Genomic DNA, 20,876 nt, shown 5'->3' with positions numbered 1-20,876 from the left:
GTGTTTGATTAGAAAGGGTATATTTCCCCTATGATGATCAACCAATCATTAATTATGATAAAGAACAAAAAAAAATCGTCCAAGCTTATTATAATACAAACACCACATCGATTCTCGCTTCTCTCCTCTCAAACTGAATTAGATGCAAAAAAAAAGGTAAACAGAGAACCAAACATTTGTTGCTCTCCCAACAACCGGCCTACTCCGCGAACCGCCTCTCTCACCGGCAAGCGGAAAAACCAAGCACCTTTCTCTCTCGCACGCCAAACCGCGCGATTTTCCGCGCGCGCTCTCTCTATTCCTATTCCTTCTCTCTTTGCAGCGTTTCGCAGCCCAACAACGCGGTTGCTTGGATTTAAGTAGCCATGCCGCCGAAGCTCCTCGGTTTAGTCAGTTTTCGAACGCGGCTTAGCTCGAATCGTTGGCAACGGTTCTTAACTTCCGTTTCTTTTTTCCCTTTGGTTTTCTTTTGCCCCTGTTTGGTGTGTATCCAATGAGCGGTCCGGCTCAGTCCTTGTCCAACCGTGGACGAAGAAGCACCAGAAGCCTTATCAGCTCATCTTGACCAATCGTACCGTAGTGAGGGGATTGAAGAAGATTTTTTTTGTGCTAGTTTTTTTTTATTTCGTGCAAAAGTGAGTATTTGAGAGGTTTTGCTCGGTGTAACGAAGAAGTCAGTTGTTGTTTGATCAATTATTGGAAATGTATATTCAACAGTGTACTCGTTATTTAATGTGTTGTCAATGTGAGGCTAACTAGCTTATTTTTCAAACATCAAGAGCTGTGCAAATTTCAGTCACATTTGTACTGGATAACTTCCCCGCAAACGACTCACGCCTTATCAGTCAAATAGTTTTGCAACAGCTGGAACCAGATGACGAGTTCATCCAATATTTGCGCACAGCACGGCCGTCGTGCTCAACCCAGCTAACGATAAATGCGATACGCCAAGTGTTTTCTTTTCCAAGATAAAACAACCCATGAAAGTCATCATTTAGCCGTCGAACAAATAGCGCACGTGTTTAGACGCCTCAATCGAAAGTAATTTTCTACTACTCCTTCTCTCTTCTCTACTCATCAGGTTCCTTCCATCCCTGTGGGACGGCCAGGACAAAGGTCCGCATCCTGACCCCCGACCGGGACAAAAATGACAGTGATCTGTCCATTATCTAGCAACGTCTTCGTTGAAGCCGGTGTAGCCTACCATCGAGCCGCCACCAGGGACTCGGGGTTTGTCCTCTGAGAACAAGGAACTCTGAACCTTCCTGCAGTGCAGTGCCTGTGCAACTCACACACACACATTCTCAAGCTGTGATATTTATAAGCGCGCGTACTTTCTGCTGTTTTCCAATAAAGTAAAATAAAATAAGCTAAGTGAGTGATCCCACTACAAGTGTGTGCTGAGTTGAAAGTGCCAACAAGAACGTGTGTGGTGTTCTCGAGAGTTAAGTGACTTCCATCCACGACGATCGTTCTAAGAAGAAGTGAGCAAGAAAACAAACCACAGCGATAAAACATGACGGGGTAAGTTTAACGCGAAAAAAATAAACGTAGATTTCTTCCTATAAATTTTAATTTATTTCGTTTCCACAACTCTGACGTTGTTAGTTGTGGTTTGATCGAAAAATAAACATCAAAGTGTTGTGCTCTGGAGAGGAACCAAAATGTTACGAGATTTAATGGGGCTCATTTTTTTAGCGGTGTTGAGTTGATCGGTAGACAACGCCGGTGTTATTTTTTATGTGAATTTATTTTGCGCACAAGCTCACATGATAAAAGTTGCGCTAAAGTGAAATGATAGCTGGAAATACATTAATTTAATTGCTTTGGTAGTGGCCTGTGGTGAGTCAGTCATTTTTGCAGACTTTTAAGGGTAAACCACAATGTTATGCTTGTCATTGTTTTGTTTAGTGCAATTTCATTCTACTTTGCTAAAAATAAAATTGGAATTTCCCCCTGAAAGTTATTTATAGTTTAGGAATCACTAAGTCAATTCATTTGAAAGATCAAAAACAATTTAATTTGAATATGTGAATAGTTATGCTTAGAAACATAATTCGACAGTTTTATAGTTATTTGGAATTCAAAGTTTGATACCGATTACACAACCTTTCTTCTTTTATTATTCATTTTCAGTTCGGAATTTTTTGTAACATTTCATGTCATTTTGCCACTTTTGTGGCCCCATGTCTTGTCGATTTTCATGATCTTGAAATAAGTTAAACTAAACTGCATTTTGTTACATTCAATTATTTCCCTTTTAGTGAAAAGTAACTTGAACATAAATAAAAAAAAACAACAAATGAGGCGTCATGCATATAGTACGTCACGCTAAAATTGTCCTAAATCATTAGACAACCTGATAAGCTTTATACGAAACCAGCTTAAGAATCGGTTATTTTCCTAGAAAATTTTGTTTCTCAAATATTTTTACTCTGGGAAAAGCATTTTTTGTATTTTTTTACCCATGCTTTTAAAGCAACTTTAGGAAAAATAAAAAGATAAATAAATTATCTACGGGAACAGCATCTAACTCCAGCGTGCCTCTAATGTTGCCATATCAGCACTTTACCGCTCAATTACAGCTCATAAAATGCCTTTTCAATTGAAATCGAGTGATAAATAGGTCAATTGGAAGTGAGCAAGCAAGTTTCTATCAGTAGTTATACAATATAAGTTGATTAAATAGTGAAAATCAGCAAATTGGATGGAGTTAGGAGCGAGGACTCCGGATAACCAAGACAAAACAATGTTATACATCTTTTTTGTATTCACTCTGAAATTATTTTACTTTACCAAAGTTATTTTAAAGATAATGCTGAAGTGCTGAAAAATCTAGTTTTGAAATAAATTTCATCATAATTTGCAGGATGATCAAATTTTCACGATTTCGCAGAACGCGTGAAATTTAATACTTCCCGTCAAAACCCGTGATTTTTATTTTAATTTTCTGTATCCAACACATTTTGTCACAATTGTCACAATTTTCAAATATTTTGACCTTCAAGTTCTGCAATAAAAACAAAAAAACTGTTCTAAAAATTGCAATCGTTGTCTTGCAAATTAATAATGCAATAGGAAGACAAGAAAAAAAAATTGGAGAACATAAAAGATACCCTCTGGCTTGATTCTTTAGGTAAAAATAAATAACTGTGTAAATGTTTAGTCATATCGGTTAAGCTTTAATGGTTGCTATTGATCGTTTAAGTATGGGAAAATTCGCAGAAATGTATGGGGAAAAGCAAAAAAATCCAAATTTCACCAAAAGGTGGCTTTAAATGTGTCGGATTATTGTCAAGTGTAAGATTCATCTGTAAAATTTTATGACAAACAACTTTGTCGAAGACCGCAAAACGATCCGAGTTAACTCTGACGAGTTATTAGCGATTCAAAGAGGCGTTTTAGTATGAAAATATTTTTTTCATCAATATTAACGCTTTATAGCGACCCTTAAAGCACTGACGAACTGACGTGCCACCAGGAACAAATTTGTCGATCATTTTTGACCGCACACTGTTTCTTTTTCCTTCTACTATTCTCTTCTTCGGCGATTGTCAGAATTCAAGTTTGACGTTTTGTCACATCAGCTGTTTCCTTGCCGTGAAGGATTCTGGAACAACAAGTGAAAATGGCGGATAAGAGTTGGAATGGAAATGTATCGTAAAGTCTAAAGAAAAGCCTAATTTGGAAGTTTGTAGCAATTTCTTGCCTCATTTCACATTAAATAGCAGGCCAAGGATTGATACCTAAGAGCATGCAATGGCACTGACCTTGTTGCGTGCTCTTCGGTTGACGTCCACGTAAGGAACATCCTGGAAGGAGCGTAACTAACTACATCCGTAGTTCTGTTAGATCATCCGAATTATCTTGATCAGAACAGTATAGCTCTGGTTCCTTGCGAGTGTCCTATTTTCTTACCTCCACGTTGGCTTGGTTTTCATGATGACCTAGCTGGTGGCCTGTGGAAACGGATCGTAAACCTTTGACCACCGCGGGTCAGAGTCGAGACGGCTAAAAGAAAGGGTCGCGACAATGTGGGAAAGGGAAGTAATTTGTGATTGTAGACGGTATTGTTTTGATTCGCAGTATGTTGAGTCAACTGCTGTGGATGTACCTGAAACATCGCACAACGGGGTTTCTCTTCATTCTCAGTTACCACCTATCTCCTATTTTTATTTTGCTCTACTGATTCTCACTTCTTCACTGATTCTTCTATTTAATATCCATCATTTGATTTTGATTTTACTAACTTTTGATTCTCTTATCTCTTAAAGCTTTTCCACTCTTTTTTACCAATTGATACTGCTGTAACAAACTTTGTTTTGTTTTTTTTCCTTAAAAATATACTTTTTCTTAATGTACTAGTAATATCAAGTCTATTTATCATTTGCCTAATCTTTTTTGATTTTATTGCGAATTTATTTATTTGAATAATTCTTTATCTGTCCTATAAATTATCATTATTATAATCTAAGCTTGTTTTGTATCTCTATTTATTAACTATTGTCTAATTTTACATCTAATACATTTAGCTTCTCATTTTTATTCTTTAAAATACGCTCATCATTCTCTTACTATTGATTCTTGATTTTTACTGTCTATTGTTTTCAATCTTCACCCTTTCTTTCAAACAAGTGAGGTTTGAGCCCTTACTCAATTTATGGAATGGTTAAAGGATTAACACAAATATTACTATTGTATTTTTGGTAAACTTTTATAACATGCTTAGGACCAAAAATTGTAACAAAACACCGCGACAAAAGAAATAGCAACATATAAACACGACTCAACAATAGGGAAGATTTCAGGAGAAAACAATACACAGTTAAATAACAACTAGTTTTTGAATTCAAACTAAAAGTAAAACAGTTTTTGCTTTAATGAAAGTTGATAGGCACACTATAAATGGTTAGGCGCTTATACTTACATCAAACCCTACGTAATTTACCACCCCCGGCCGAGTTAAAATGCGTAACCGGAAAAGAAGGTGCGCATGCCTGGCACGAACACTCAAAGCGTGTTCTAGCGTGTTGCTCGTACTGACTCAGAGCAAGGGTGAGATGTAGGTGTAAGGGCAGTGCGTGTTCGTCGGGAACCTGGTGCATAAGATCGGTCAAGGCCCGTTCTTACACTGAAAATTGCGAATTGCGAATCATTTCACATTAAATAATGCAAGATTTGCAAAATATTCATCGTTTAGTTCAGAATTTGCAAAAGTTTTTAGGCTTCAATATGTTTTCCCCCATTTTCATTTGTTGTTCCTGAAAGTTTCTCAGCCAGTGCAGCTGGGCATCTGTCAAATCGTCTGTTTGACAATCGCCGATCACTGAGGGTGAGTGAGAAGGAAGATAGGAAAGTGCGGTCAAGTTTGGATTCGGGGTGGCACGTCAGTTCGTCAGTGCTTAAACCTTAACCGATTTGGCTCAAAACAGGCACAATTACTTATTTTGCCTAAAGAATCGGCTCAAGGGGTATATCCCTCTTTTCACCCAAATGTATTCAATTCAATGCAAAAATGTAAATCAATTTGAAGTAAATTACAATAAATGTGATCAGTTAATAATAAAGCGAACAAAGATGAAGACCATTAAGCCATACCACTTAGCATGTGAAAGAAATGTTATTATTATAAGAAAGTTCAACACTGATGTAGATTTTTTTCATTGTCACCCTAATGGTGCATAGAGATGCTTTATCATATTTTCTGCAAATTTGAGTATGTTGTATATGCATTGGAGATATTTTTAAAAACAAAGCGGATATTTTTGAAAACAATAAATACAAGAAAATTGCATACGCATGCCCCATATTTTTAGGTTTATATTTTCATTTGATAAGCCAGTCTTACAAATTTCATTTTGGATCTTTGCTTGTTAGCAACATTTTTATTAAATCATCTGATTTAACGATTTTTCAATTTTTTGGAATCACAGTGAAATTTTGTGTTTTTCGGCTTGAAAAATCAATAAGCCTAACTTCTTTATTCAATGTTTATCACTTTCCAATGTTTCTCACCATGAGACATGTGTTGCTCTAATCTAATCTAAGCCTAATAAATTGACATGTCTCTCGTTTCTTTGAACTATGAAAAATATTTGCATCGGCCTTACTATTGATTTTTTTAAAGAATAAAACTTGATCGAAAATCGATAGATTATAACAGGAAATAACTTTACCCGAATGATCAAATGTAATCTTTTTAACTCTATTTTTTTCAATTCTCCACCCCCTTCAGGAAGGAAACCTCCGCCCTGGTGGACAAGGGCGCCCTGCCCAAAATAGTGGCCACCAACGAGAAGGGCGTCACGATGACCCTGCCCAACGTCGAGGGTCAACCTAGCAAAAGTGAGCGGGGCAAGGCTCTGCGCCAGGTGATCGCCGCCTTCGTCGCCAACATCGGAACCATCAACACGGGCCTGATCTTTGGCTTTTCGGCCGTCGTCATTCCCCAGCTGCAGGCCGCCGACACGCTGATCCCGGTGGACGAAAGCCAATCGTCGTGGGTTGGTAAGTGTGGACCCTTGCGATAATTTGTCGTAGAAAAGTGGAACTGTTTACGCGAGATCACGACCTATCTCAAGCGACAACAAAATTTCCTCTGCGCCATTAGCGTCGTGACAGAAAATGATTTTCCTCTTCCTTGTGTGCGTGTGTGTCGTCGCGTGGTCTAAACAAAACATTGGGTTATTTTGAGCCGCGTGTGTACAACAACAATGGCAACTACATCACGCAGGGTGACGTGGTGGGATGCACTTTCCAAACGCAAAATATGGGGAGGGAGTCAAATTGCCAAACTTTAGAGTCGGCCGAGCTACACGTGAGGTGGAGTTTGTTTATCGAAATTCTATGCTAAAATTAGAAGTTTGCACGGCTCGCGTGTGTGGCGTGTGGGGACGCTCTTTGGAAGAGATCTTTGATGGGCAGAGTTCACGTTTCACAATGTTTAGCAAAGTCAGCTAAACGTGGAGGGAAGAGACTTTGTTTAAATTTGTTTTGATTTTTTTTGTTTTGAGTTTAATCTTTTGGACTTGAATATCCCCTGATTATATGAAGTTTTAATTATCCAAAGGATTCCAAGAGGGTTTTTGGATAATAGAAGTATAACATTGTTAAATTCTTACAGATTACTTTGAGTACATACACTTTGAAAAACACTTAAACTACAACATGTCTACTCAAAAACTTAAATGAAATATTTCTCACAAAAAAAATAGCCAATAAATTATCTCTTTCCTCAATCTCCGACCGGGTTGACCCGAGTGAACTTGTTTCGCTTTGTTGGTAAACAAAATTTTCCGCCGCGAGCCAGAACCAAGCGGCGTTGCGAATGTGTACGACCGACAACACAGCAACCCAGCAAGCCATGTGTGGGACATTCGAGGGTAATTTAATCAAGAAAAACAGAGTGATTTTAACGCGCAATCTTCGACATCTGCTGGCTAAGTCATCAATTTAATGATTTTTGATTCTGATTTTCTAATTTTTATTATTTTTAATTTTCATTTTATTCATTTTATTTTTTAAATTATCAAAAATGTTGATAATATGTTAAAATTTCAAATTAAAAAACAATTATTTTCAAAGGTTACGCTCGATTGATTCCGAATTATGGTGAAGCCGTTGATCATTTTCGGAGATAATTGATCATCCCTCTTAAAATATTCTGTACAAAATTCAATTTAACAAATTTCTGCACCAAAATGAATCAGCATGTGCCGGTTGTTGCCTTCTTGAAGTCACTGAAAAAATGATTAATTTTTTAAATCAAATATGTCTCAAAATTTATATAATATTGTGGAACAATCATTGACGTCCTAGTTGGCAATCATTGATTAATGACGATTTCCATAACTTCGCAAGGAATGGGCTAATCGTTACCAAAAAGTAGGGGAATTATACCATTTTTCAGCCTATTTCTATTATCGGCCTATCAGCACTTTGATCATGAATTACAGCTTCAATAAAGTGTTTTTGACTGTTCCAAAGTAATAATTAGCTCATATAAAAGTGAGCAAGCAACTCTCAATTGTTGATACATCTGAAAATGTTGATAAAGTAGCGGAAAACGGCAAAAGTGATGAGAATTGGTCGAATAGCTTAGAGTGATTAAAATGGGTATATTTCCCCTATCAGCATGTGTAGAGCACTTTTCTAAACAACTTGTAGAAGGAATTTTGTCAAAATATTGATAGCGACGCAAAATTTATATCATTGAATGAAAAATCATGGCAATGATGGAAGTCTTCACGTTAATCGCTCATTCACGGCGCGTCCACGCTCGCGATCGGATATCTAAATTTAAGCTCCTCTTATCCGAAAATAAAAGAACCACCCAATTCGATCGATGCCCCCCCGTAAATCACGTTTCGTCGGTTGCCGCATCATCACGTAACTTTTTTCTTTTCGAGGCACAAGCTCCCAATGGCAACGACTTCCGCCGTCCTCGGCTGCTTGGATACTTTGGACTTGGGATGATGATTTAAGTCGTCGTCTCGTGTTGGATTGAGGGTTTGTTTTGGTAGTATTTTTTTTTTGTTTTGTTTTTAGTTTCTCGCGTGGTCTTGGTTGCCACGCCGGTTATTTTCCCCTTCGGTTGGTTCGGTTGGCATAGCGACACCACGAAATGTGATCAACAGCTGTTTTGAAAAGTGAGGGAAAAATACTGGAACAGCTGAGCTGATAGTTTCGTGTTGGGTGAGTTGCGCGAAGGGATTAATCGAAATTGTGGGACAAGGTTTGTTTGAATTAATTATGTATTTTTGAAATATGTGTCAGATTGGTTATGATTTTGAAACCACAGATTTCATAACTTGTGTTGTCAATTTGTTATTTCTTTCAAAGATAAAAATTCAAAATTTCAATTTTAACTGGAATAAAAATAAGTCTTTGTTTCAGTAAAAGTTGTCATTTCAAATAATTATTCCTTTTGATTCTGCCGACTTTGTTCAATTATTCAACAAAATTCGTAAAATGAAAATGAATAAACAAACTTGTTGTTTCAGCAGTGAATTAAAAAACGAGTTGCTATCCATCGAAATTGATGTCTTAAAATAGACTGTTTAATGACAATGTGTACTCTTTATTGCAAACCGTTTCTACCCCGAATAATATTAACATTGAAATGAATATGGCTAGTATGACATAATTTCAGAATTGCCACAAAGAAATTCTGCTTTTTATCTTCCTTTTTGCATAACTCAATTTGCAAGACAAACTGTCTCCCTGTGTTCACACCTTTTGAGGCGTTGTTTATTTGCACTTCCCTCGTTTATCTAGTGCCCATCACCTCACTCGCTGATAAGGGGAACCTCAAGCCAACGACCATGCATTGCGGCTTAAATTTTACTACAATGTCCGCCAGCCGTAATGTGTCTGACTTTTGTTTACGACTATTAATTTGATAATTGCGGTCTAGGTTCCTCTTCGACTAATCCATCAAAGTTGGCGAGCAATCGTTTTGGCCAAGGTGGCAGGTCGTATTCACCTTTTCACTTTATCTTTCTTGGCACAATAAACCTTTTTTTTCTCTCTCTTTTGTTTTTGTTGTGGGACGATAAGGATGATAAGTGAAATTGGAATATGAATTGCACGAAGTTTAGTCGTGTTTCTTAACCGGGTACTTCCGGTTCGGTTCGGATATGAACAGTTTGAACTCGATTATCCGAAGTTTTCGCAAAATTTTGCTTCTTTTTTGTAATCGAATCGCAAAATTTGTAATCTAGTTGTTAAAAAAATTCTTTTCCTGCCAAAACGTCTTCTTTAAATCGTTAACAACTCGTCAGGGTTAACTCGGATCGTTACGCGGTCCTCGACAAAGTTGTTTTTCATAAAATTTTACATCAGAATCTCACACTTGACAATGATCCGATACATTTAGCGAAACCTTTTGGCGGAATTTTGAAATTTTTGTTTTTTTTTTTCGAATTTACCCATTTGACGATAAAAAGCGACCCTTTACCTTTAACCAATTTGATTCAAAATTGTTACAGTTACTTATTTTTACCTAATGAATCGAGCCAGGGGGTATCTCTTAAGATTTTCTAAAATTTTCAATTTTTCTTGTCACTCTATTGAAAAAAAAACTTAATAAATACAAAAAAATTAAGCCGCTGTAATTTTTTTTAAATATAAATGCTAAATTAAATTAGCAATCAAAAAGTTCTTATGGGATTTGACAAGGTGCACTGTTTTTGATTTTTAGTCACTTTTAGGTTATAATTTTAATAAATTTTCTCATTTTTCTTTTTTTAATATTTTATAAAGGAAAGCTACCACTAAAAAAAACATATTTTTGAAGCGCTGAAAAATTCCTCATAATGTGTTCGAATCTAGAAAAAATATTTTTTCTACCGCGAAAACTTATGTTCGATTTTTAAGGTTGAAAAACGAAACTTGAGTGAAATTTTCTTATTATACTTCTTATTAAAATTTTAAAAATAATTTTTGTTGAAAAGATCAGAAGATTTCAGAAAAGTTTAATTTTTTAACGTTAAAAATTGAACCAACTGTCTTTTGCAAGCAGTAACATAACCAAACTTTTCGGCACTCTCAGCAAACGTCAAATCAATACAAACTGCTTCCGGATCTTTTCCAGATCTCTCCCGGAAAAGATCCGGCAGCAATTTTGTATGATTTGACGTTTGCTGAGGGTAACGAAAAAAGGTAAACAAAACACTTCATGCATCAGTCAATAGTTTTCGAGGCATTAGGTTTTACACCGTGACGTCATTTGACAGCTCGTGTGCACTGTTTACATGGTCTTCGTCAATTGTCGACGAATTTCCCCGAACAAAATCGACGACCGCATCGAACTGTGCTAAGTCCATTGTAAACAGTGCTAACCTCCAAATCGAGTCGGCGTAGAATCTAATTGTCAGTTGAAAATTGCAAGCTAGGGGAAATATGCCCATTTTAAGCCTAATAAGCGGTCGTGTTTGAGTGATGCTGGATAATCTGGAGTGTTCCTTGAAATTTACTAAAACCAAGTACACCAACGAGTAGGGCAACGTTTTGTGAACATTTCTGTTTATTTTCACTTTTATTAAAAGTTATGCTATTCCTTTTACAAGCATTTAAAAAAAAAATATTTCAAAAATGCATTCTAATCAGTCGAGTGCATTGGGCCACGCCCATTTTTCTATTTTCAGCTTAGTTCTTTTTTCTTCCAGCGCTCTTTTGGGTCTGCTTAGTGCTGCCAAAATTGATGAAATTTTAAGTGAACACTCACGAAAAGTAGCATTTATAGAGAAAACTTCCTGGCATCACTGGCTCACTCCAACAGGTGCTGCTGGTGGTGTTGGTGGCCACCCTTTGTTCTTTATTTGCCTTCGCTCCTCGCTCGGTTTTCTTCAGCCTTCGATTGGAATGGATAGTCAAAATTCAAACGTCAAAAGACTTGCGTTTGGTTTTTTTTATGGTGCTTGCTAATTATTTACATTTTTTGGGATTATTTTTCAAGTGAGTGACTAAGTAATGGTCAAAAGAACATGTTGCCGGTAGTTGGAAGCAATTTCATATCTTAAGCGCTTTGAAAACGTTAGCGCAAGTGAAAAGATATTGATGGCGACTTTCGTTGAGCAGTTAACCTCTCATCTTGCGTGTGGATATGTGTGCCACCAAAATGATGAGTAATGGTCTCGCAAAATAGAAACTATGATGAAAAGTGCATTAAATTTGATCTTTTTGGCCAGTAAATGGCATAAATTTGCGTGCTTACTTGAGGCGGTGCTGTTGCAGGTAAGTTTATAGCCTCAATAGTATTTTTGGAGCTTTAATCGAGCAATAAACTCTTCATATGACGAAGATAGGTGTTTGATTAGTAAGGGTATATTTCCCCTAATTAGATGACACATAGAAAAACTCATTTTCATCGATTCGATTTTTTTGTGAGGCTGAAATATTTTTTTTCGGGGGTACTTTTCTTTCAAAGAGTACTTGTAACATGTTAAAAGAAATCAAAATGATTTTTTTTTAATTCGTCCGTTTTTCGATGGAAATATGCTTATTGGACCTTATCAAAACAAAAAATCCAAATGTGTTCAGGTGTGTTAAAAGCTAGAATTATATTTTTTATAACAACCATGTGTCTCCATCAAAACTATTTGATTCCGTAACGAGTCAATGGAGAAGCATGATGACTCATTTTGTGCGGTAATTTTTATTATTATTGTTATTTCAGAAACTACACAATCATTTCCTGATTCAGCCAAATTTATCCGTTATTCATGCCTACACGCAGCAAAATAAGACAAACTTGAATCAACATAACATTTTGTTGTTGTTTTTTTTTTAACAAGACACGTGAAAGCAAGATTTTCCTAACAACAAAAGACTTTTGTGGAATTTAGATGACTTAAGGTTTGATTAATTGCAAAATGTTGTTGATTGTATTCGACAAATCTCTTGTTGAGTCAGGCTGATAGCACAAAATATTTTTCTGTGTGTACAACTGCCACTCGACTAGATCACCCTACAATGTTTGCAAACGCAATCTTGCCTTTATTCCTCAAGTTCAGCACACTTGAAGTGTGCGCTTTCTTACGCTTATTTATCGCACACAATAATGCAAAATTGTCAATAGACATCGATTTCCATAAAGCCGTTCGAACGACTTCGCGACAATCGACTGACAATGCCTCGCCGCGACAGTCCAAGGTGAAACCGCGCCAAGTCCCGTTCGCGCTCTTCATTTTATTGCCGCCGCCGCCATCAACCCGTTTTGCAAAACTAAGCAAACACACAGCGAATGATGAGCAATTTGTTTTGCCCCGAGCAAATATTTAAACTATATTTCGCGTTGATGAAAAGGCTCGATTTCATGCGTGGAAATTCGCTTCAAGAGAGCAACACGTGCTTTCTTATCGCAGCTGTTGTTGCTGTTGTTGCCCATGGTTACGAATTTTCCAGTAGCTTTTCAATGGACAACCGGCGCGACGACGCCGGCGGAAGCCATACAGATGATCGTCGTCCTGCCGGTTGAATCGCAGTAGGCCACCAACCAACCAACATGACACTCGTCGTTTGATTGTTTTCTGCAAGTCCGTTGAACCACATCTCACATTATTGTAACTAACTACGGGTTCTGTGATGTCGGCCACGCGACACTTTCGTGGCCTGCCTGCCGCGATGATATTAAGGTCAGCCATTATGGCACGGCGTGATGACAGCTAGGCGATTGAGAGATAGAGCGCGAGATGATACTGCGCGGGGGTGTTGATAAACGGGAATAGAAGTGCTTTCACGAGCAAAAACAATAAAACACTCGCAGCCGCTTTTGGTCGCTATCTAATTATACTGTGCGATTAAATTTGTTTGGATTAGACAAATGGGTGTAAAGTTGACGCCGAAGGGATATCAATCGAGGGAGGGGCGATTGTTGTTTGCCATAATTGGATCATAATGTCATGAAAAATATTCAAATATGCAGATTGTTTTAGAAGATTGTGGCAAAAGCTAAATAACTTAGTATCATAGAATCAAATTAAATCTTCGTCAGTGGGAGTAATTTAGAGCCAAAATTAGGATTTGTTATCTTCAAAAAGCGTTAAAAAGATGATTTTCTTTTTCTTGTCATCAAATTTGAACAAACGCAAGTTACAGGGTAAAATTTAAATTAAAATAGACACATTTTCGGAAAATAAATAAACCTAGCTCTAGAAAGCTCGTAAAAAATGCCAAAAATTCAATGAAACTAAAAATCTTTGGAGAGCCAATGTGAATAAAATTATGAGTTTTTAGTTCGGCGCTCCAGAAAAAATCGCTATTTTTATTGAAGAAAGAGAATTCAATGCTTGTTGATTTTACAATTAAAAATTAAAAAAAAAGTTATAACAGATCAACTTTTTTTCCTAATAATTGCATCAGTTTAAAAAGGAACAATTACAACGGATTTCAATACACAAGGAAAAATCTCAATTTTCTAATCTCCATGGAACGATATCAGTTTGGCAAGCTTGTTTAAATTTGTCATTATTTCAGGTTCACTGCACATTTTTTTTCAAGTTTCGTCCCCCACTTCCCTTAAAAATTTCCCCAAAAAATAAGAGGACAAAATAATTACTGATTTCAATTTTCATTGAAGAAACATGTCAAATTTATTAAAAATTACTCAAGGAGCCATTACACTACCGCAAACAACTTGTGTTTGACAGTTTGCCAAACTCGCAAACAAGGCAAAATGTATGCAGGCTGACGTTTGTACAAACATATCCAGGCAAACTGGCAAAATATCAAGAAGTGCGAGTTTGTTTGTTTGTTCGCCGTAGTGTAATAGCTCCTTCAGAATACATTCACAGAAAAAAAAGTTGAATTTTAGAATGTTGAAAATTTGGTAGGTTGAATATTAAAAATGTGAACCTGATGAAAAAAACTGATGAAAATTCATCATTTTCTGGGGTAAAATTTATCATTTTTTTCGACACAAAATCTGTCACCATTTCCTGATGAATATTATCATTTTTTTTTCTGTGTTGTATAACGATAAACTTTATGCATTTTATATCCAATAAAAACTTTTTAATCTTTTACAAAGCACCTTTCCACCTTAACATGTTTAACAAATTAAGCTTTTTTACTAATTTCTTTTGATAGGGGTTTCAGATCTTTAATGTTTCTGGTTAATCAGAAAGGTCTTTTGGTAACCTATCTAATGATAGTTTGCATGATAGATACGGACAATATTTTCATCAAAGAAACTGAAAATCGGTTTCAAAAACGAGTATACATAACAAATAATTGCTTATAACTTTTGATAGGGTTATCAGATCTTAAATCTTTGCTGCTCATTGGAAGGTCTTTTGGTTAGCCATCCAACGATGGGCCGTCGTCGTTTTCGTCGGTCTCCAAAAAGTGTATAAATGACACTTAAGTGCTTATAACTTTTTATATGGTTTTCAGATTTTGAACCTTTTGGACTCGGTTGAAAGGTCTTTCAAAAGCCTTTCTAAATATATAACATGACGGGTTTTATTACAAAAACTACACAGGAAAAAAAGTTGAATTTTTGAATGTTGAAAATTTGGTAGGTTGAATATTACCTCTTTTTGCCTTCCTCACCTTACTGAGGAAAGGCTATAAAATCACTCGAAAAATAAACTTCTTAATTTGACAACCTAGACTCACCTTCACGTATACATATCGACTCAGAATCATGTTCTGAGCAAATGTCTGTGTGGATGTGTGTAGGTGGGTGGACAAAAAATTGTCACTCGATTATCTCCGGACTGGATAAACGGATTTTGACCGTATTAGTCTCATTCGATCCGTCTTGGGGTCCCATAGGTCTCTATTTAAAATCAGCAAGTTTAGCAAAGTACTTAAAAAGTTATGCTAAAAAAAACGATTTTGGCGTATGTCCGGAAGATTGTAAAAAGGGTGGTTTTTGCAAGAAAACCTATCATGTTATACATTTTCAGAAAGGTATTGAAAAGACCTTTCCAATGAGTCTAAAACATTGAAGATCTGACAACCATATCAAAAGTTATCAGCACTTAAGTGATATTTATACACTTTTTGAAAGCCGGATCTCAGATATTTCAATGAAAATGATTTCCGGGTCCATCATGCGACCTGTCGTTAGTTAGATAATCGAAAGACCTTTCAAATGAGCCTAAAACATTGAAGATCTGAACCCTATCAAAAGTTATTAGCACTTAAGTGTTATTTATACATTTTTTTGGAGGCCGATGAGCCAGAAATATTGAAAGTCTGGAAACCCTATCAAAAGAAATGAGTGTTAAAGTTGATTTGTTAGACATGTTAAGGGGAATGTTGTTATTTTTACTGAATGTATTGACTTTGTGAATGTGAGGAAGGCACCAACCACCTAAAGGTGGATTAAGTAACGTTTTTTGAGTAATATTACATAAAAAATGTGTAAAAATGTGAACCTGATGAATATTCATCAAAAACTGAAAAAATAATAATTTTTTTTGACACAAAATTTGTCACCATTTCCTGATGAATATTACCATCATTTTTTTCTGTGTACTCTTTCAACAATCTTCCAAACTTTAGTGAAAATCGTTTTTTTTTCATAACTTTTGAAGTACGGTCATCAGGGGTGACATTGGGTCATACAAAAATGCTGTAATTTGTATGACCAAATTTCATCCCCCAAACCCAATGTAACCCCTGATGACGGTACTTTATAGCTTTATAATTTTCAATACGGACTTATGGGACCCCAAGACGGATCGAATAGGACTAAAACGGTCAAAATCGGTTCAGCCAATGCTGAGAAAATCGAGTGACAATTTTTCGGTGCACACATCCACATCCCTACACACACACAGACATTTGCTCGGAAGTTGATTCTGAGTCGATATGTAGACGTGAAGGTGGGACTAGGAAGTCGAAGTTAGAAGTTCGTTTTTTCGAGAGATGGATGGCAAAAATCTCAGGTAACATCAATATGTTTTTTAATTGATTTTTTTTATGTTTAATTTTACCCGAGCGAACAAAAATTTAATGGTATTTATTTTGGTCCTTTTAAATTTTGCGCCCTTTTCGTCATGTAACTGCTACTGGTATGACATTTTTCCAATGATCCAATGGCCATTCAAAAGAGCTTTTAGTGCCGATGAAGGTCTGCTTATTCCCGTAATTTATGTCAAAATGAGTTGTAGAGTTTTTTTTAAGTTGTTTGCAATTATTTGTACAAAAATAGTGAAAAACAATTGAGAATTGGCCTCAATTTTTCAAGAAATAACAAGCACTAAATTAAATAAATGCATACAAGAATACCAGAAATTAATGAAGAAAACATAAAACAAGAGAAATAAAGCTTTTCGTAGGGGAAAAGATGTTCAAAAATGAAAAAAATATTTACAATCTTTAAAAACAAATTGGGCAGTAGAGGGTTACAACAGTATTTGACAGGTATTCTGAGAACACAAATGCCGACTACAGATTGTTTAGGGGAAACAGATTGGCACTGGCAACGTATGTTTTGAGCTTGCAACACTGCCAGTTTTGCTGGCCCTAAGGTTGGTGTTCAGCGCGTTTGGACCTGTCAAACATTGGCCAATCTGTTTCCCCTAAAAAACTTTAATGTCGACCAATTTTAAACAACAACCGCCTCCTTTGATTCTCAATGGGGACGCATAGTTTTTCAAATTATATGGAGACGCATGATATTCTTTCAAAGTTGATGATTAAAATTTTATTTATTACAACGTTATTCTCTCTCTCTCTCCTTCCAGCATCCCTCTCAGCAATCGGCACCCCAATCGGATGTCTCCTTTCCGGCTACATGATGGATACAATCGGGCGCAAAAAGGCGCTCCTTCTAACGGAAATTCCACTCATCATCGGATGGATCGTGATCGCATGCGCCACCAACGTCGACATGATTTACGCGGGCCGCGTGCTGACCGGATTCGGTTCCGGAATGGTCGGCGCTCCGGCTCGGGTGTACACCTCGGAGGTGACTCAGCCCCACCTGCGGGGGATGTTGTGTGCACTCGCTTCGACTGGAATCAGCTTGGGAGTTTTGCTGCAGTACACGCTCGGGGCGTTCACCAGTTGGAAGACGTTGTCGGCGATTTCGGCTTCTGTGCCGGTGGTGGCGTTCGTGCTGATGCTGTTCATGCCGGAAACTCCGAACTATTTGGTGACCAAGAACAAACCCGACCAGGCGATGAAAAGTTTGGCGAAGCTGCGCGGATCGACGTACAATCTGGAACGTGAGGTGACTCAGCTGCAGACATTCGCTCAGAAAAGTAATCAGAAGAAGAAGCTCACGACGAAGGAAACCATTCAAGCGCTGCTCCATCCGTCCTGTCTGAAGCCGTTTGGCATCCTGTCGCTTTACTTTATGATGTACCAGTTCAGCGGGGTCAACACAATCACATTTTATGCCGTTGAGATTTTCCGGGATTCGGGCACGACCATGGACAAAAACACGTGCACGATAATGCTCGGTTTGGTGCGATTCATCTTTACCATCATTGCGGCAATTCTGCTGCGGAGGTGCGGCCGTCGACCGCTCACGTTCATCTCGGGAATCGGCTGTGGCGTCACGATGATCGGTCTCGGCACGTATCTGTACTTCAAGAAGAGCTGGGAGGAGGCCGACCCGCCGATTGAACCCACCGCCACGTGGTTCCCCGTCGCCTGTATCTTCATCTTCACCATCACCTGCACGCTGGGCTTCCTCGTCGTTCCGTGGGTCATGATTGGTGAGCTCTACCCGATGAAGGTTCGCGGCATCGTTGGCGGCTTCACCACCTGCATGGCACACACCTGCGTCTTCATCGTGGTCAAGACGTACCCAGTCCTGGCGCACCTCCTCGAACGTCACGGTGCCTTCATCCTGTACGGCTGCATTTCGTTCGTCGGAACGGTCTTCTTCTATCTGTGCCTGCCGGAAACCAAGGGCAAAACGCTGCAAGAGATCGAAGACTACTTCTCCGGCCGCACCAAGACGCTCAAAAAGTCCAAACAGCTGGAAGCGACGACGGCGGCCAATGGCAACTCGAAACCGCAGCTGCTCGCCCCGGAGAAGAACAAGCTGCTTCCTTAAGCGCAGTGTGTGCCATACAAGTATTTTTTGTTTCGTTTCTTGGAAAGTGATACTCTTTTTCCTTCGTCCCGTGATTTCAGTCCTCTGCGCGCAGTCCAGTCCAGCGAAAGGCGAGGTTTAATTTAAGCGTGCTTAAACTTTAGACAGTCTATATTAGATTACTTTTTAGGAGCTCTTTTCTCAGCATAGTATTACAACTCTATTAGTTACTATCTTTAATTTTTCATTTTGTTTCGTTATTATAAAACGCTCAATTGGAGAGGATAAAGGATCTGATTTATCGAAAGAGAGCGCACCGTAGCCAGAGGACCAACCACTATTAATTTTAAGCAACTCAGGTACACCGTCACGTGCTTTACAAAGACAGAACACAACAAGTGCGCGATATTGTGATAGCAGATTTCCAAAACTTACTCCTCGAGGAGTGCTGGAACGGCAGAAAAGTGGCTTACAAATTGCTTGTAGATAGTTAGAAATAAACAGACACTTAACAAATCGATTTGCCAGTACTTCATTTGGAACGAACTAAACTTCGAGAATCGACTAAACTCCCAAGTTCCATGCAATGATTACTTTGTCAAGTTAGCAAAGTAAGTTGAATAAAACGTAAAAATTAACCAAAACTCTCGACTTCTTAGAAAGAAATCCGTTTCAGGGTCGGCCACCAGATTTTGAATTTCAAATTCCTGGTTTTCTCCCGAGACCAACATAAATTTTCCCGGGAAGTTATTACATCAAACTACAATGCATTTTAACCTGACTTGAGTATCAAAATACTTCATTTGGTACAGGTACTTTTAATTTCCACAAAGCTTGCGATTTTTCGAGACGTTTTGATAATCATTTTCATTTAAAATTCAAAATTTAATATTTTGTAGAGAACATTTTATAAAATACAAAGTTTACAACGTTTATGCAAATGCAATTACCAACTTCTTTGAAAAAAAAAAAAAAACTCGTATGATTCAAGAAGAGCGATTTCTGGCTCGTCGTTATATGGAAAATTTTAGAAATGATCAAATCAAACCAGAACAAAGTTTTGTTTATGCTTTTTGTGCCCTAGAACAACCCCTTAAATCTGGAACCGATTGGTTGCGTCCACACTTTGCGTATTTAATTTTTGTTTTGTATGGAAATTTGGATGGGGAAACCTACTTTTGTAATTTTTTTGTAAATTTTATTTTGAATAGTATTTTTAAACCAACCAAATAGCGTTTTAATTGAGAAAATTCCCTAAAACTTTACCTAAGAAAGTGTTGTGCTATCTTGCTCCTGTCCAAGGATAAAGCGTCCTCAAAACTGGTCTAAAACGTGTTTTGCTTGAAAATCGCGTTTTAGACCAGTTTTGAGCACGCTGTATCTTTTGAAAGCACCACACTTTCTTAGGGAAAGCTGGTTTGAAAAATCAATGCAAAATAATAATTACAAAAAATTAAGTTAACACAGCTGATTTCTTCATACAAATTTTCATACAAAATCAAAATGAAATGCGCAAAGTGTGAACGCAACCAATCGCCACATTTTGCAGAATTAGTTCGGCCATAGAAATCTGCATACAATGTTGGCAGCTGTCTTTACAAAAATGCTATAAAAATGTTTGAAAAAAAGCAAGAATTGATGGGATAAATTCTAGAAAAAAAATAAGTCTAAAAAGTGACCCGTTTTTTTTCAATTTTACACATGAAAACAAAAAAAATACTATAAATTTGCCATATTTTGAGTTATGACAAAAGATGGTCAAAATTCAACTGGATAACATTTTTATAAAAAAAAAATTTAACTCATTTTCAGATAATGAATCTCAGCTATCCCAGACATGTTAAATATGATTTTAAACACAGGAAAATGCATTTCTAATTGTTTTCAGTTGGTTAGACTTCTTTTTTTTGCCCCCTGATTTTTCGAACCGATTTTGAAGGGAGGCAACATAAACTTTGAAAAATATTTGCAACGGTCTAATTTAAAAAAAAAAATGTTTTCGAAAAGATCGGAAAATTTCACGAATGTTTTATATTTTAACATTGTAAATCGGATCATTAGTTGCTGAGATATCGACGTTTGAAAATGGTGAGTTGGTCGGGTAAGACTTAAAAAACATAAATTTTCCTGTTTTTAAACATTTGCATGGCAATATCTCAGCAACTAAGGGTCGTATCAACAAAATTCAAAATAGCAAAATATAGAGAATTTTCTCAGCTTTTCAAAAATATTTTTTCCAAAAGTGGGAAACTATTTTCTAAAAAAGTTACCTAAAAGTGGCTATAACTTGAAAACGGTGCACTTCATCAAAATTGCACTAAAGTACTTTTTGATTGCAAATTCAATTTCACTTCGAAAAAGGAAGTTGAAAATT

At 37.1% G+C, this 20,876-nt stretch overlaps 1 protein-coding gene across 2 annotated transcripts; it reads left to right on the top strand.

The window, feature by feature from the left end:
• The first annotated feature begins 379 nt into the window (after nucleotides 1–379).
• LOC120417833 (facilitated trehalose transporter Tret1-like) lies at nucleotides 380–19,022 on the top strand. Of its 2 annotated transcripts, none has more exons than XM_039580048.2 (4): nucleotides 380–635; nucleotides 1,082–1,524; nucleotides 6,236–6,507; nucleotides 17,202–19,022. In XM_039580048.2, exons 2-4 carry the CDS (start codon nucleotides 1,517–1,519, stop codon nucleotides 18,521–18,523), a joined length of 1,602 nt encoding a protein of 533 aa, XP_039435982.1. In that variant the 5' UTR covers nucleotides 380–635; nucleotides 1,082–1,516; the 3' UTR covers nucleotides 18,524–19,022. The 2 variants fall into 2 exon arrangements, with proteins under 2 accessions (XP_039435982.1, XP_052566677.1); XM_052710717.1 differs by having other exon boundaries at nucleotides 1,082–1,528; nucleotides 6,240–6,507.
• The last annotated feature ends 1,854 nt before the right edge of the window (nucleotides 19,023–20,876 follow it).

Source organism: Culex pipiens, chromosome 3, assembly GCF_016801865.2.
Source record: "Culex pipiens pallens isolate TS chromosome 3, TS_CPP_V2, whole genome shotgun sequence".
NCBI lineage: Eukaryota > Metazoa > Arthropoda > Insecta > Diptera > Culicidae > Culex > Culex pipiens.
This window is presented reverse-complemented; position numbering and strand designations above follow the sequence as displayed.

Coding starts and splice junctions, on each gene's coding strand:
- LOC120417833 (XM_039580048.2), top strand. Junction 6,508..17,201: donor AAGCCAATCGTCGTGGGTTG/GTAAGTGTGGAC, acceptor CTCTCCTTCCAG/CATCCCTCTCAGCAATCGGC.